The 16,622-nt window shown below is 33.8% G+C and overlaps 1 protein-coding gene across 1 annotated transcript in view; it reads right to left on the reverse strand.

The window, feature by feature from the left end:
• The window catches only part of LOC138703428 (trypsin-1-like), a 35,974-nt gene that overhangs the window by 6,869 nt on the left and 12,483 nt on the right, over window positions 1-16,622 (reverse strand). The window contains exons 3-4 of the mRNA XM_069831284.1: window positions 15,167-15,273; window positions 6,944-7,097 (exon numbers count right to left, since the gene is read on the reverse strand). Of these exons, the coding sequence (XP_069687385.1) occupies window positions 6,944-7,097; window positions 15,167-15,273 (261 nt within the window). The remainder of the gene's footprint in view (window positions 1-6,943; window positions 7,098-15,166; window positions 15,274-16,622) is intronic.

A 16,622-nucleotide genomic window follows, 5' to 3' on the forward strand; every position in this document is an offset into this window, starting at 1 on the left:
AAAAGTTAACATTAACGCGAGAACACAAACTTTATAGCAACAGTAGCAGTTTAGTCTTCATTCACAATCGAAACCTAACGTTGCCATAAGGTCATGAAATACAATATATCCGTAAACAGGTGATTGCAAACAATCAACAATCACTGATGTTAACCTCAAACGAAATACTTGGAGTTTACAAGCTTCTGCGTTCACGTTTTCGTTCATTTCTAATGTTAACGGTTACGACAATCATTGTCAATGGTTACATAAAATGACCTACCGCAAGTTTTGGCATTCACTTCCTGTTTGCGTTTACTTTTCAGTGTGAATGACCCTTAATACTTTAGGTCTAACTTTGGTTCAAATGAACTAATAGTTACAGTACTCTGATCGTTTATTTATAAGCCTCCCATCGCTTTTAACACAGATACAAGCTATCACTAGGCCTATACATTGTGTCGACGATTATTCAAGCACTTTTATACTTCTGCCTAATTCAGAAAAATAATATGAGTAATAATTATTTATGTAAATATATAAATATCTTCTGTTCTCTTAAAACCTTGATTGCATGTAGGCTGGAAAAATTCTTGAAAATAATATTGAAATAATAATAATAATAATAATAATAATAATAATTATAGTATTATTATTATATTATTATTATAATATTATAATATTATTATTATTATTCACATATTTATTTACATAAAGATGTTGGAAATTGCACATATTGAATAAATTTGGATGTGATATGTGTACGTCTGCTCAGAGTCTAACATAAAGTTCCAGATGACTTTTCTAAAAATAATATCTATACTAATAATAAATCTGTAGCCGAAATTTTTCTGGTAATTTTCGATTTTCCAAAAATAATTGGTCCTAACATATATAATTAACCACCCTGAAACCGAAAATCGTATTTTTCAAATTTTTGTTTGTATGTCTGTCTGTATGTTTGTTACCTTTTCACGCGATAATGGCTGAACCGATTTATATGAAAATTGTAATATAAATTAAGTTTGTTGTAACTTAGATTTTAGGCTATATGGCATTCAAAATACTTTATTTAAAAGGGGGGTTATAAAGGGGCCTGAATTAAATAAATCGAAATATCTCGCTTATTATTGATTTTTGTGAAAAAGTTACATAACAAAAGTTTCTTTACAAATGATTTCCGATAAGTTTTATTCTTTACAAAATTTTGATAGGACTGATAATTAATGAGATAAATGAGTTTTAAAATTAAAATAACGCCATCTAAGACGGTGCAATGAGTTAAGAACAAATGACTTCGTCTGTAAGGGGCCTTTGACAACAACAATCGAAACAGGGGCCTTGGACATCAACAATCGAAAGCTATTAAACATAGCCTACAGAGAATGTTTCTGTGTTTGTATGAAGTAATATCAGAAGCTAAATTAACCGATTTGTATAATTAATTATTAATTCACCATTTGAAAGTGTAGTTTCTCTAGATGGACATAATGCTATAATGTTATTACAGTAACTTCCGAGTAAATCGAGGACAGGTAAGATTAAAATAGCTTTTATGCACAGAAAATTTGATAGGCTATTTTGTACATTCGTTTTCTGTATTTCTTAAAATAATATTTACGTACACTCATTTTAATCTCAGAGAATTAACGAACAACGAGAGTGTATTGATTTACTATGCAGTAATAGTACGTTAACTTAGCAATCCATTATTTTATAATTCAAATTTTAACTATGCTCAATTGAATCGTGTTAAAATACATAAAATATATATTCAATAAATGCAATGCAAAAAAAATTGGGTAATGAGCGAAGCAGATTATCTTGCGCTGTTGTAAAAGTTGTTCCCTGGATCAAACGTCCTATTTTAATTATGTAATTACTTTATATTTATTTCTAACAGGTGCAGCGGAGCGCAAGGGTACGGCTAGTAAAGAAATAATATTAGTGACTTGATGAGAAATTATCACTCTTGATCATTTTTTGAAGAATGTTTAATGATGTTATTTCATCGGTTAGTGAGCGCAAGTTACAGAAGTCACTGTTACTTCGTTTTAAAAGCATAAATATATTTTTGTTGTCTTCGTAGAGAGAGAGAGAGAGAGAATCGTGAAGAAGATTGGTGTAATGTGAAATGGGATGTTTTTTAATGCAAGAAACATTAGAATACTTGAATGACGTTTCAGTTCCCTTTGAAATTACTTATAATCAGGGAAAGGATTTATATGTAAATACATATTTACTTATAAAGCTAATATAATTTATATTTTGCATTATCTTTATGTTTCACAATATGTAGGGTTGAAAAATCCTACTTTTATTTTCCATATTTTTCCATATTTTAGAGTTTAGTACATATTTTCGTTAATTTCCATATATTTTCCATATTTCATATAAAACAGTCCATATTATATTAGGTTTAACAATAAAACAAAACAAAATTCCATTAACTTTTAAAAATACATTTCAACAATAGAGATTTAAACACATGTTCAGTAATCCCTTTAACATCAGAGTTATTTGAAAATTAGCAGTCCTATCAACAATGGGAAAGTAAGTTACAAAACTGTATTAATTTAATTTAAAATTTTTAACAGACTTCAGTTGTGCAGCTCAACAGTTAAATGCCAGTCAGAGTACACATAGGTTCAGTTTTGTAAATCATACTATAAAGACGGTAAATATGCCAAAAGTACGTCATTCAGTCAATTTAAAATCAAAACTAACAAGTTACATTTCAGAATTTAAAGAAGATGGTTTATCAACTGACAATAAAATATTATTTTGTAATTTGTGTCAGTGTGCAGTATCATCTACACAAAAGTTCCTGGTGCAACAACACATTACAACTAGTAAACATCAGGCCAACAAACAACTAAATTCCAAGCAGAGACAATTGTTTTTAACACAACCAACAACATCGAATGTAAGATCTGAGTTTAACATCGACCTGTGCCGTTCTCTCATCTCTGCTGATATTCCTCTCTACAAACTAAAGAATAAGGTCTTCAGGGAATTCCTTGAAAAATATACTCAACATACAATCCCGGATGAGTCAACACTTAGGAAGACGTATGCTCCATCCATCTACGATGAGACAATACAGAAGATAAGAGATGAAATTAAAGATAGTTCAATTTGGGTTTCCATTGATGAGACTCCCGACAAAGAAGGTAGACTTGTTGGTAATGTAGTTATCGGTTTGTTAAGTGAACAATATTCTGAACGAATTCTTTTACATTGTGATGTTCTAGAAAAGTGCAATAACAAAACTATAGTTAAACTGTTCAACGAAGCTATGGGTATCCTGTGGCCAAAGGGTATTATGTACGATAATGTGTTATTCTTTATTAGCGATGCTGCCCCTTATATGGTCAAAGCTGGACAAGCATTATCTGTTGTATATCCTAAATTGACTCATTTTACTTGTGTGGCGCATGCATTTCATCGTGTGGCAGAAGTGGTCAGAGACAATTTCCCTAAAGTAGATTTGTTGATTTCATCAGTGAAAAAAGTATTTCTCAAAGCTCCCAGTAGAGTTAACGTGTTGAAAGAAATGTACCCTGAAATTCCATTGCCACCAAAGCCAATTTTAACTAGATGGGGTACATGGCTAGAAGCAGTTGAATATTATGCCGAACATATAGACTCTATTAACAATGTTCTCCTTGCATTGGACTCTGAAGATGCAGTCTCAATTGATACTGCGAAAACAGTTACCTGTGACATAAGTGTGAAGAATGACTTAGCTCACATTCAGCATACATTTTCATGCATCATAAAAACGCTCAAAAGTCTCCAAAATAGGCACCTTTCACTATCTGAAAGTTTTGAAATTATAAATAGTACTGTGGAACAACTGAATCGTGGTAGAGGTAAAGTTGCAGATGCAGTAAGAGCTAAGGTGGACACTGTACTTTCAAAAAACCCTGGATATGAAGAACTACAAAAGGTTGTTGCTGTGATGAGTGGTGAATCAACAGTGAAGATTAACTTGGACTTATCCCCAGCAGACATTGTGAAATTGAATTATGTACCAGTTACTTCTTGTGACGTCGAACGCTCTTTTAGTCAGTATAAATCTATCCTCAGAGACAATAGAAGAAGATTCACTTTTCAGCACTTGAAAGAAATGTTTGTAACCTATTGTTATGGTAACAGACAATAAAAATTGTGTTTTGTTGAAACTACATTGGAAGATAAGGTACGTCCATTATATTTTTTGTTTAGTTTGATTAAAATGTACCAATATTTAACGTACATAGTCATTTTTTTATAATTTTAAGTCCATATTTAATTCCATATTTTGGTAAAAATCCATATTTAATTCCATATTTTGGTAAAAATAACTACATATATATTTACATATTTCATATATTTTTAGTCCATATAAATCCGTTCCCTGCTTATAATTTATATTCATAATTTATAGGCGCTCTGGTCTGTTCCACTTCTTGGTCGTCCAAGGTCTCTCTCTTTCCACAAGGATTGTAGTGAAATAGCCTCTGAGACAGCCTGTTGTTGGACATCAGTGATGCATGTTCATGCATCATGTTTCGTTACGTTGATATGGTATCGGTGATGGCGGTGATGTTTAATTTCTTCCTGATGTTGACGTTCCTTTTGCTATTCATTATCCTAAGTATATCCTGCCAAAGGTCTCAGCAGTCTCATCTCTGCTGCTTCAGTCCTTCGAATTTTTTCCAATGTTGAGGTCCATGTTTCTGAGCCGTATAATGAAAATGGAAATGTTGGTAATAATTATTCTATTATTTTTCCTTTTTCCATAGCACAACTCATTAACATTTCCCATAACATGAAACAGGTAGGATATGGATCCAAAATAATAACAAAATCAGCTCGTTTGTTTTGTTCATCTCTCTCTGCATATTATTTCAGTTTGTTTCTTACTACAGCTTAATGTCTGCTAATGCTTTGTATCTGAAAAACTGACATCAATTATTGAGTCGCTACAAGGAAAATTTACATAGGCTATCTTTTCAAATGCTATGCCTAAATTTTAAGGAGATATTCGACATTTCTCACAAAATTAAAATATTACTACTACTAGTACTACTGCTACTAATAAATTTCTAAATTATAGACATCAGCTCAAAGAATTTTGAGTGACCACAAGGGTCCTGAATACAATAAACATGTATAATAATGTGATGTGATACATTAAAGAAAAAAGAAAGTTAATTGTTGAAGGCAAATATAAGTTGATTAATTGAAATACTACTACTACTACTACTACTACTACTACTACTACTCTTATTACTATTAATACTCCCATTAGCACTATTCCTCCTACTAGTATTATTACTCCCACAATACTATTACTTCAACTACTATTACTACTCCCACACTACTACTCCCATTACTAGTAATATTACTACTTCCACTAGTATTACTACTCCGACTAGTATCACAGTCTAGTATATACAGTCACGAAGTTCAATACGTAGGGAATGTGCATCCATAGATAGTTGCTAACCACTAGGATCGCTACTATCGCCTCATCACAGACAATGCGAAATAGTACCGGCACAGTCTAGCCTATTGTTTCTAGTACCCTCACAACTCAAGTTTCAAGACTCTATATATTAGACTGTGCTAGTATCACTATTCTCACTACTACTACTGCTGCCACTGCCGCCGCCGCTAGTATTACTATTCTGACTAGTACCACTACTCTCACTACTTCTACTATTATTACTCTCCCGCTAGTACTATTGCTTCTCCTAGTACTATTAATCCCACTAGTGATACCACTCATTGTTGCTTCATAATTGAAGACCTGCCTGGACAAAGGATGTAACATCAAATTCTTGAAATACGTGATGTAGGTGGAAAAAGTAATTTTTAAAGCATTTATTTATAACAATAAATTATTGCGTTCAATGGCTGAATAAACTTAAATCCCTGTTTAGTCAAATGGTTGTGAAAGTAAATAAAGGGCTAATGAAATAGGGTATGTCCCTGAAATTAATTTTCTTCCTCCTGAAACATGAATTACAGTTTTGTTGGTTACATCCTTATTCTAGGGAGGTCTTCAATTCATGAGTAACATATATAAGTAGTCGTGCATCACTTAGCGGACTTAGCCGCAGTCAAATCCCAGTGAATCGAGTGGAATTTATATCTAAGAAGTTAGCTCTAATGCTAAACTTGTACTTTCACGATGCATGTTGTTTTTTTTAGTAGGTTATTTTACGACACCTTATCAACATCTAGGTTATTTAGCGTCTGAATGAGATGGTGATAATGCCTGTGAAATGAGTCCGGGGTCCAGCACCTAAAGTTACCCAGCATTTGCTCATATTGGGTTGAGGGAAAACCCCGGAAAAAACCTCAACCAGATAAGTTTCCCCGACCGGGAATCGAACCTGGGCCACCTGGTTTCGTGGCCAGACGCGCTAGCCTGCATGTTGTTGAAATCCAACAGTAATACATAGATGAAACAATGAATCAATGAAAGAATCAACTAATTAATGAATGAGCCTATTAGTGAATCAATCCATGGATTAATGAATCTACGAATCGATAGATAAATGAATCAATTAATCGTTGGATGGATGGATGGATGGATCGATCGGTGGACGATTAACTGATTGATTAATTGATTGTAGTGAGAGAAAATGGTAGACCTACACGGTTATAATTGCGTTCTTGAAACTCGTGCATGGCTCAGTGTGGTCTGCCTTTGCCGCCCACCCACAAAGAGTGAGAAACAACTGGAATATTCGTTATACCGAATACTGAGACACTCTGCGAGACAGAAGAGTTTTGCATACTAACTACAGCGCCGGGCGTTCAATAGTACCTAGTATTAATTTATATTTTCCGTACTCGGTTTTGCACAATGATAGAAATACATAACTTCTCTACCCTGGAACTCAGCCCGTGCCCTTCTGAAGCACAGCCTATATTAACAGTTCGATATAATTTTCTTTGGACGTACCTTCATTATGGCAATGTCATTGAGATATTTTTCATACACGAAATCTTCATGCAGGAACACTTGGGTGACATTGCGGACAACTTTGGTGGATTCAGACGACTGCCAGGTCTTGTTGAGCACTCCTGCGAAAACTATCAGCTCCTCGACGGGGATGCTAGAAGATAAGCACAGAACTTTCGTCATTTATCACTTAGTTCACTTTATTAAATTATTATTATTTTTTCAATAATAGGCTGTGTTTTAGGAAGATCGCGGCCATACTTCCTCAGAGGATTTAAGGCTGGTTCACAATAAACCGGGAACGGAAACGACAACGAAAACGAGAACGGAAATATTGTTAAAATAAATGTATTCAAATGTTAGCATTCACAATTAACTATTGTGAACGCTCAATTTAAATATATTTATTTTAACATTATTTCCGTTCTCGTTCTCGTCGTTTCCGTTCCCGGTTTATTGTGAACCAGCCTTTATACTTCCTCTATCATTCTGATTAGACCATTATATCAATGGAACTGCGATTTTATCCGGCATATACTGAGCGAATGGCAATAATATAGGTTTATTCAGATACTAATGTTTATTCTGTCATTCTATTTTCACCATCACTTCATTGCCATCATATGAACATGTCATAGTCTCTGTCCCAAGATAGAGAAACATTAAACTAAGAAATTAACAGATTATAAGATATATAACTAACTTAGGGGTACGAAAAGTGTGCCTATTATCACCCATATTGTTTAACTAGCCGTACCCGTGCGCTCCGCTGCACCTGTTAGAAATAAATATAAAGTAATTACGTAATTAAAATAGGACGTTTGATCCAGGGAACATTCGTGTTTGTTAGAAGGATAAATCATTTAATATGTTACTTAGTTGAAATTGTATTTAAATAATTAAATTGCGATCATTTTGGTCCAGAGACCACTCATTTGGTGCAATGACAATTCCTTTAACATGTTTCTTATTTGTTATTACACGCAACTATAGTTTAATGAAGATTGACATATCATTTAGTTTTATTGTGTATACTTTATATTACTTGCTATATGGTTCCATTGAATTATGATAATAACTTAATTTTAACCCTTGTTTTCTACGTCTTCAGTAAATGGCGCTTGGCCCACTATGGTTCTGAAACCTTCAAATAACTTAAATAGTGATACAGCATAAACAGTGATATGTAATTATATTTCTTTCTTTCGAAAATGTAAGAATTTACGATCTCCTATGTACCATTGCCATGGAATGAATAAATGTGTTTTTTCTTCCTACTCAAAAATTTTATATTTTGCACATGGGAATTACTGCAGGAACAACAACGCTACAATCTGAGGCGGCGGTGAAAACGTATTGTATTATTATTTTAAAAGTCTATCAGACCTACCAAATTTTGCATAGAATAATCGGAAATCATTTTTAAAGAAACTTTTGTTATGTAACATTTTTCACAAAAAAAACAATAATAAGCGAGATATTTCGATTTAATTCAGGCCCCGTTAAATGAAGTATTTTGAATGCCATATAGCCTAAAATCTAAATTACAACGAACTTAACTTATATTTCAATTTTCATCGAAATCCGTTCAGCCATTATCGCGTGAAAAGGTAACAAACAGACAGACAGACATACAAACAAAAATTTCAAAAAAGCTATTTTCGGTCTCAGGATGAATAATTATACATGTTAACACCAATTGTTTTTGGAAAAGGGAAAATTACCAGAAAATTTTCGGCTACATATTTATTATTATACTATATTATATTATATTATATTATATTATATTATATTATATTATATTATATTATATTATATTATATTATATTATATTATATAAAAAGTGCGTTGACAACGGATGTACTCCGATAAGAAAGTTTTTAATTTGTTGTGGGGGCTCTTGAATCTCAGAAGCAACAACCTTTACAACAGCGCAACATAATCTGCTTGGCTCATTACCCAATTTTTTTTGCATTGCATTTATTGCATATATAGTCTCTTTTATGTATTTTAACACGATTCGATTGAGCGTAGTTAAAATTTGAATTATAAAATAATGGATTGCTAAGCTAACGTACTATTACTGCATACTAAATCAATTCACTCTCGTTGTTCATTAATTCTCTGAGATTAAAATGAGTGTGTACATAAATATTATTTTAAGAAATACAAAAAACGAATGTACAAAAAAGCCTATCAAATTTTCTGTGCATAGGAATAGTTTAATAGCTTTCGATTGTTGCTGTCCAAGGCCCTTTTTTCGATTGTTGTTGCCCAATGCCCCTTATAGACGAAGTCATTTGTTATTTCATTGCACCGTCTTAGATGGCGTTATTTTAATTTTAAAACTCATTTATCTCATTAAATATCAGTCCTATCAAAATTTTGTAAAGAATAAAACTTATCGGAAATCATTTTTAAAGAAACTGTTGTTATGTAACATTTTTCACAAAAATCAATAATAAGCGAGATATTTCGATTTATTTAATTCTGGCCCCCTTATAACCCCCCTTTTAAATAAAGTATTTTGAATGCCATATAGCCTAAAATCTAAGTTACAACGAACTTAATTTATATTCCAATTTTCATATAAATCGGTTCAGCCATTATCGCGTGAAAAGGTAACAAACATACAGACATACAAACAAAAATTTCAAAAATACGATTTTCGGTTTCAAGGTGGTTAATTATATATGTTAGGACCAAGTATTTTTGGAAAATCGAAAATTACCAGAAAAATTTCGGCTACAGATTTATTATTAATATAGATTTATACATTGGCCAAGTCATTATTGAATGGCTAGGTTCTTTTAGGAGAGTTTATATAACTGATTTAACAACTCTCTTATTCGCCGACGATCAAATACACTATCTACCAAAAAGTAATTGGGCACTGTTTTTGCCCTTTAGAACCTCGTGGTACCACCTCTTGTTGCTGTAACAGCAGCCACCCTGTCAGGCATGCTCTCCACTAGTTTGTGTAGGATATCCACTGGAATGCGTCGCCATTCCACTTGCAACATGGCACTCAGTTGGACAATGGAACTTGGTCCCATGTTTCGGCGGCTACTATGCAGTGGTATGCAGACAATAATGTTCGCCGGTTGGACTGGCCTGCGCAGAATCCTGATTTCAATCCCAGTTAGTACCTTTGGGACGGATTGGACCGGTGATTGAGGTCTGGGGAGATGTGGCAACTTCCATTGTCCAACTGAGTGCCATGTTGCAAGAGGAATGGCGACGCATTCCATGGATATCTTACACGAACTAGTGGAGAGAATGCCTGACAGGGTGGCTGCTGTTATAGCAACAAGAGGTGGTACCACGAGGTTCTGAAGGGCAAAAACAGTGCCCAATTACTTTTTGGTAGATAGTGTATTATTAGCTACATCAGAAGACAGTCGCCAGAAATTAGTATATGATGTACAAAACATAGCCTCAAGTTATAATGCAACTATATCTTCAACAAAAACAAAAATTTTAATTTTTTAGGGTAAAACTGAACTGCGGAGTCAAATTCTAATCAATAATAGCCTGGTATAATAGAACAAATTACAAATTTTAAATATTTAGGTTGTGAAATCGACAACACAATAGACCTAGACCTACAAACAAAATTGCATAGTTTTAATCAAATATGCGAAACAATTAGAAGTAATTACCCTTTAATCAAAACACGAAAAAATACGATTTTAAAATTGTATAAAGTCTTAGCAGTTCCAGCTCTTCTTTATGGCTGAGAATGCTAGGCTCTTACAAAAAATCAAAAACAGAAAATAGAAGTGTCAGAAATGAGATTCTTGAGAGCGGTTGCTGGTTATGGAAGGTCAGATAATATAACGAGGCAATAAGAGAAGAATTGAACATACTTAATTAAAGTAATAAAATAAAAGACTATCAAGAAAATTATTATGATCATATGTCACGGATGCCAGATTACCGCATTCCTAAAAAGATCTTACAATATAAGCCTAAAGGGAGAAGAGAGAGAAGATGATCTTTGAAGAGATGGATGGACCAGTTTCTTTGAGACGACGGAACAGGTCGAAAGGCCTAATCCCTAAAGTTGATGATGATGATGATGATGATGATGATGATGATGATGATGATGTCGTACTTTTAGATTATTTGTAATAAATTTTACTTACATTTAATTTGGTGAATAATAATCTCGTACAGCACGCGATAGCCATTATTGATTCTAGACACACACAATAAGTACAAGGTCATTAATGTTCGGGTTTTCATTCAAAGCTTTGTCGTAAAATGTAATATGTATTATATGGTTAACCAGTGAAACGGTATTTTTATTTTTAATTGATCATTAGCAAATTCTGCGATGGGTTGTTGATGGCTGTAAAGTCTGACATTTGAGCCACGTCTTGAATCTGAGCTCCCTTCCATCACACACATGAGCAATAGCGCTGGAATTAAAATAATATTTCTCGTACTGCAAGAGTGCATGCACAAGGTATGCCGACTACAAAGTAGTCTGTGGAAACATTAAATGAAATACAAATATAATAATTAAACAAGAGTTTTTTAAAAGTAAAAGAGATTTCAAAATCAGATATTTTCATTAATTATGAAACCTTTTGAAAAAAATCTGCTTGTATTCAAACAAACAGAGTTTATTAAAAATATCATATATATTGTATGTATTTACTGTCTTCTTCTAGTATTAGTATCAGCCTTTGTTCAGTGCTGTAAACAGTGGCTCTGACTACGTGTATGGATTCCCGCAACTGTTAAATTGACGTAGGTGTGTTTGAAAATACCTTTTCTAAATAGCTCCAATAACAAAAAATATCCAGGATTAAAACTACCAAGCGATCTTCCAGGCAAAGTTGCAGGATTATTTTCCGAGTAGGAATGTTAGCGAAACGAGGCCGTAGGTCGAAAGAAGCAAGTCTACGGACAAAATTAAATACTTTTTAACGTTTTTATGTGTAACGTACACTATTTTTAGACAATCGTTCGTTCGTGCTGGTATATAGAGAAATTTTCACGACTTCTTGACTGCGCTCACTGTGATTAGTGTATTACAACAAAGCCAACGTACTATGGTAGGAGCCAACGTACTATGGTAGGAACTATCATGATTTTAAAATCAAATGTAGGAAACAGAAAACGGATGTAGGTAAATTCTCATTTTTAAATAGAACTATAAATGATTGGAATGACCTACCTGCAGCGGTCTTTGAGGGCTGTCCTTCCTTAAGGAGATTCAAGAATAACTTAAAAAGTTGTGTATAAAGTGCAAATTAAAATTAAGGTGACATTCAACATTTAATTTTTTAAGGTGACATGTATTTATCTAGCCTGACGAGTTTACTTCCTTGGTTTGAATTATAATTATTTAAAAATAGCGTGTAAGAGGGGGCCTTAGACTAGAAATGTTTAGTTTAAATGTAGTTCTGTTTATAAGTATGCATAAGGATGTAATTATTTGACTTACTTGAACTGTTGTATCAGTGAAGCGAGGTGAGTCAGTGAAGTTATGGTTTTACAGTGCAGTGAACAGTTCCGATGAGTGATAATTTATAGCGTCAATGAAATGTGTTCTATAGTGTCAGTGAAATGTGTGCTAAAGTGTCAGTGAAATGCGTCATAGTCCCACTACAGGGAATGAGATGAGAGTAAAGTGAAAGACTATTGAAACTTATGTAGGATCTATACATAATTATGTAGGTTGTATTGTAAAATTAGGTATTTTATTTATGTTTTATTATTATTGTGTTAAATTGTATTGTGTATTCTTATTGTATTGTGTATAAAATTGTATATGTGTTGTAAAATTGTATTATGTATTGTAATTTTATTGTGTATTGCTTATCATTTTATTGTGTATTGTTTATATTGTATATACCACTGCCACCGGGTGCTTGCCCACTTGCAGTGTAAATAAATACATACAAAGAGATGTTATAGCTCATTGTCAGTGATATAACATTAGATTATACGTCTAGAGTTCCTTGGTTCAAATCTGGTGCCCCGTAATTTTTATAATTAAATTTAATTATTAATTTTAATATAATGATAATAATAATAATAATAATAATAATAATAGTAATAATAATAATAATAATGTATATATGTATTTATTTATTCACACTGCAAATTGGTATATACCCGGTGGCAGTGGTAACTAATTACACTCAATAATGACAATTAATAAAAAATACAATTAATAATAAATTAATAATAATAATAATAATAATAATAATAATAATAATAGGGAGCATCCTAAATTAAATAAAGCACGATCACTTAAAATAACATTTAAAGTAAATATAATTTGTATCTTAGCCCTAAGTTCGAACTAAACCACGAGTATGATATGTTCATACCTGCACAAGTACCTTTCAGCATTACACTCATTTCGCTGACAACTCACTCACTGCACTGGAACTGCGACACATTTCACTGATTCCATCCTGATTTCACTAACATTTCAATGTTCAAATACTTTGCACTGCCACTATAAACTATAAACCTTCACTGACTGAAACACACTTCACTTACAAAACACACTTCACTGACACAGCACACTTCACTCTTCACTGACACAACACACTTCTTCACTGATACAACACTTCAATAACAAAATATCAATTACACCCTTTAAATAGTGTGTATAATATACTACAGTCTATTAGTAAAGTCCTTAAGCCTATTTTTAATTACATTTTTGGTTATTGATTAATAATAATAATAAATTGAGGAGTACGTCAGGATTGCCTAATGTCTACAATTATTTTATATATATATATATATATATATATATATATATATATATATATATATATATATATATAGACGCTGCTATAAATCAATGGCATAGACATTTAAGTAGACATTTTGTTTAAACAAACAGTTTTAAAAACAGTTTTATTTGCTGACGATCAAGTCGTCCTCTAAACTTCGGAACATGGTCTTCAATGAGCAGTGGTCCAGCTACAAGATATTATCAAATTTATAACTTGAAAATTCCAACACAAAAATCTAAAATTATGGCTTTTGAAGGCAAACAGCCAGCTACAAAATAGTAATAGAGATAGGTTGGGATAAACATGTTTGCCATCCTCATTCTGAATATAAGTGATTTAGTGATTGATGGCAACATCCGTCGCGTTTATTCCCAAGCTAGCCAGAAGCAGAGTTCATCCCCGTCAACCAATTCTGAAATTTGGATATATGTAGGGATGGAAGGTAGGATCCTTGTGTATGTAAGAGCCTGAAATATAGTCAGGATATCGGTGCACTTCTGGTATAGATGAGCTAGAGATGGATCCTGATACTCAGATTCGAACAGGCCCTGGTTGCTTGCCGCTTCTCAGGTCCTCCTAATGCTGTATTCTAGGTCTCCAGAGACCGTCAGTTCAAATAAGACGATGGAGGGAACGAGGGTGAGAATTGTGATCAGTGATTCTGGCTCTGGAAGGCTGAGTTGAGACCCGATCAGGATTCTCACGCCCACATGCCGATGCAGAGGTGGACGATCATCCAACCAGAATGGAGGTATCGTGTGGTTAGCCCGATGACCCCCAGCCGTTATAGCTGGCTTTCGCAACCGGATTTCGCTACCTATCGTTGCTCTCCAAATGCATCACGATGCTGGATGGGCACCGGTCCCATACACTGGCCGAAATTTCATGAGAAAATTTCTTCCCCCATGAGGACCCGAACTAGCGCGCATTCCGTAACGCGGGTCCTAGGGAAGATGCCTTAGACCACGACGCCACGGCGCGGGACACTTGCTTGTTTATACATATATAAAAGTTAACAAATTAGATAAAAGTTCAGTCAGGTATAAACAACTGTGACGATTCAAGGCTGCTTGACGTTTGGGACCGATCAATCTCGACGTCTCGAAGCACTCACAAGCAGTCTTTACGTCAATGACGCGACGTATACAACATTGTCGTGCGGGTTTTCGGCTTTGCGGGCGCTGTTAGTCTTGCTTTCTCGATCGTTGTTCATCTCTAGTATCTAGTATGTAGCCACGATAGTTTATATAAATAATTTTATAAAATTCATAGCCAATTAACTCCACGTTGAAAATTAAGGAGAGGTATAAAAATGACATGATGAGCGGGAAAAAGGAAAAAAGAGAGTGGATCTAACTTCATAATATTTGTAGATTTTTCATGAAATATTAGAAATCCCTATCCCTAACTTTCTTAGAAGACGCCAGAGCGCCAGACTGACTCGAGTTCCTACCCAGACAAACAGTGTGCTGCTGTGATGATGTGTTCACTGTCAATGATGGTTCCACCGCACCAGTGGAAAGATCCATTCCCGAAGTAGTACTTCCTCTGAATGGATACCTGGAAATGAATAAGAGACTTAGAATAGAAATCGTCTTATATTTACCTTTAAATCACGTAAATAACTGAGAAGAAAACTAAAATACGATTTCGGATTTCTATCGATATGAAGAATTAATTTTAATTACTGTTTTGTAAAGTATGGTTCACAAAACTACAGATAAAGTAGCCATTAAAAAAACAGTAAAATAATTATCCGGAAACTGAAAAAAGAATTACTGGCTTTCAGGTATCTTACTGTACACATTAAATATTCGAATTATGACCCTGCTATTAAATTATATAATTTAATAATTTATAATTTATTTCTTTCGATTATAAAGATAATGTATAAAATTAGTACACCTGAAGGAGCAAAGCTCGTGCTCGGTTGCAGTTCAGTTACTTACTTTACTTAACTGGCTTTTAAGGAACCCGGAGGTTCATTGCCGCCCTCACATAAGCCCGCCATAGGTCCCTATCCTGAGCAAGATTAATCCAGTCTCTATCATCATATCCCACCTCCCTCAAATACATTTTAATATTATCCTCCCATCTACGTCTCGGCATCCCCAAAGGTCATTTTTCCTCCGGTCTCCCAACTAACACTCTACATACATTTCTAGATTCGCCCATACGTGCTACATGTCCTGCCCATCTCAAACGTCTGGATTTAATGTTCCTAATTATGTCAGGTGAAGAATACAATGAGTGCAGTTCTGCGTTGTGAACTTTCTCCATTCTCCTGTAACTTCATCCCTCTTAGCCTCAAATATTTTCCTAAGCACCTTATTCTCAAACACCTCTCTCAAAGTGAGAGTCCAAGTTTCACAATCATACAGAACAACCGGTAATATAACTGTTTTATAAATTCTAGCTTTCAGATTTTTTGACAGCAGACTGGATGATAAAAGCTTCTCAACCGAAAAATAACAGGCATTTCCCATATTTATTCTGTGTTTAATTTCCTCCCGAATATAATTTATATTTGTTACTGTTGCTCCCAGATATTTGAATTTTTCTACCTCTTCAATGGATAAATTTCCAATTTTTATATTTACATTTCGTACAATATTCTGGTCACGAGACATAATCATATACTTTGTATTTTCGGAATTTACTTCCAAACCTATCTCTTTACTTGCTTCAAGTAAAATTCCCGTGTTTTCCCTAATCGTTTGTGGATTTTCTCCTAACATATTCACGTCATCCGCATAGACAAGCAGCTGATGTAAACTGTTCAATTCCAAACTCTCTCTGTTATCCTGGACTTTCCTAATGGCATACTCTAGAGCAAAGTTAAAAAGTAAAGGTGATAGTGCATCTCCTTGCTTTAGCCCACAGTGAATGGGAAACGCATCTGACAGAAA

Source organism: Periplaneta americana, chromosome 1, assembly GCF_040183065.1.
Source record: "Periplaneta americana isolate PAMFEO1 chromosome 1, P.americana_PAMFEO1_priV1, whole genome shotgun sequence".
Taxonomy (NCBI): domain Eukaryota; kingdom Metazoa; phylum Arthropoda; class Insecta; order Blattodea; family Blattidae; genus Periplaneta; species Periplaneta americana.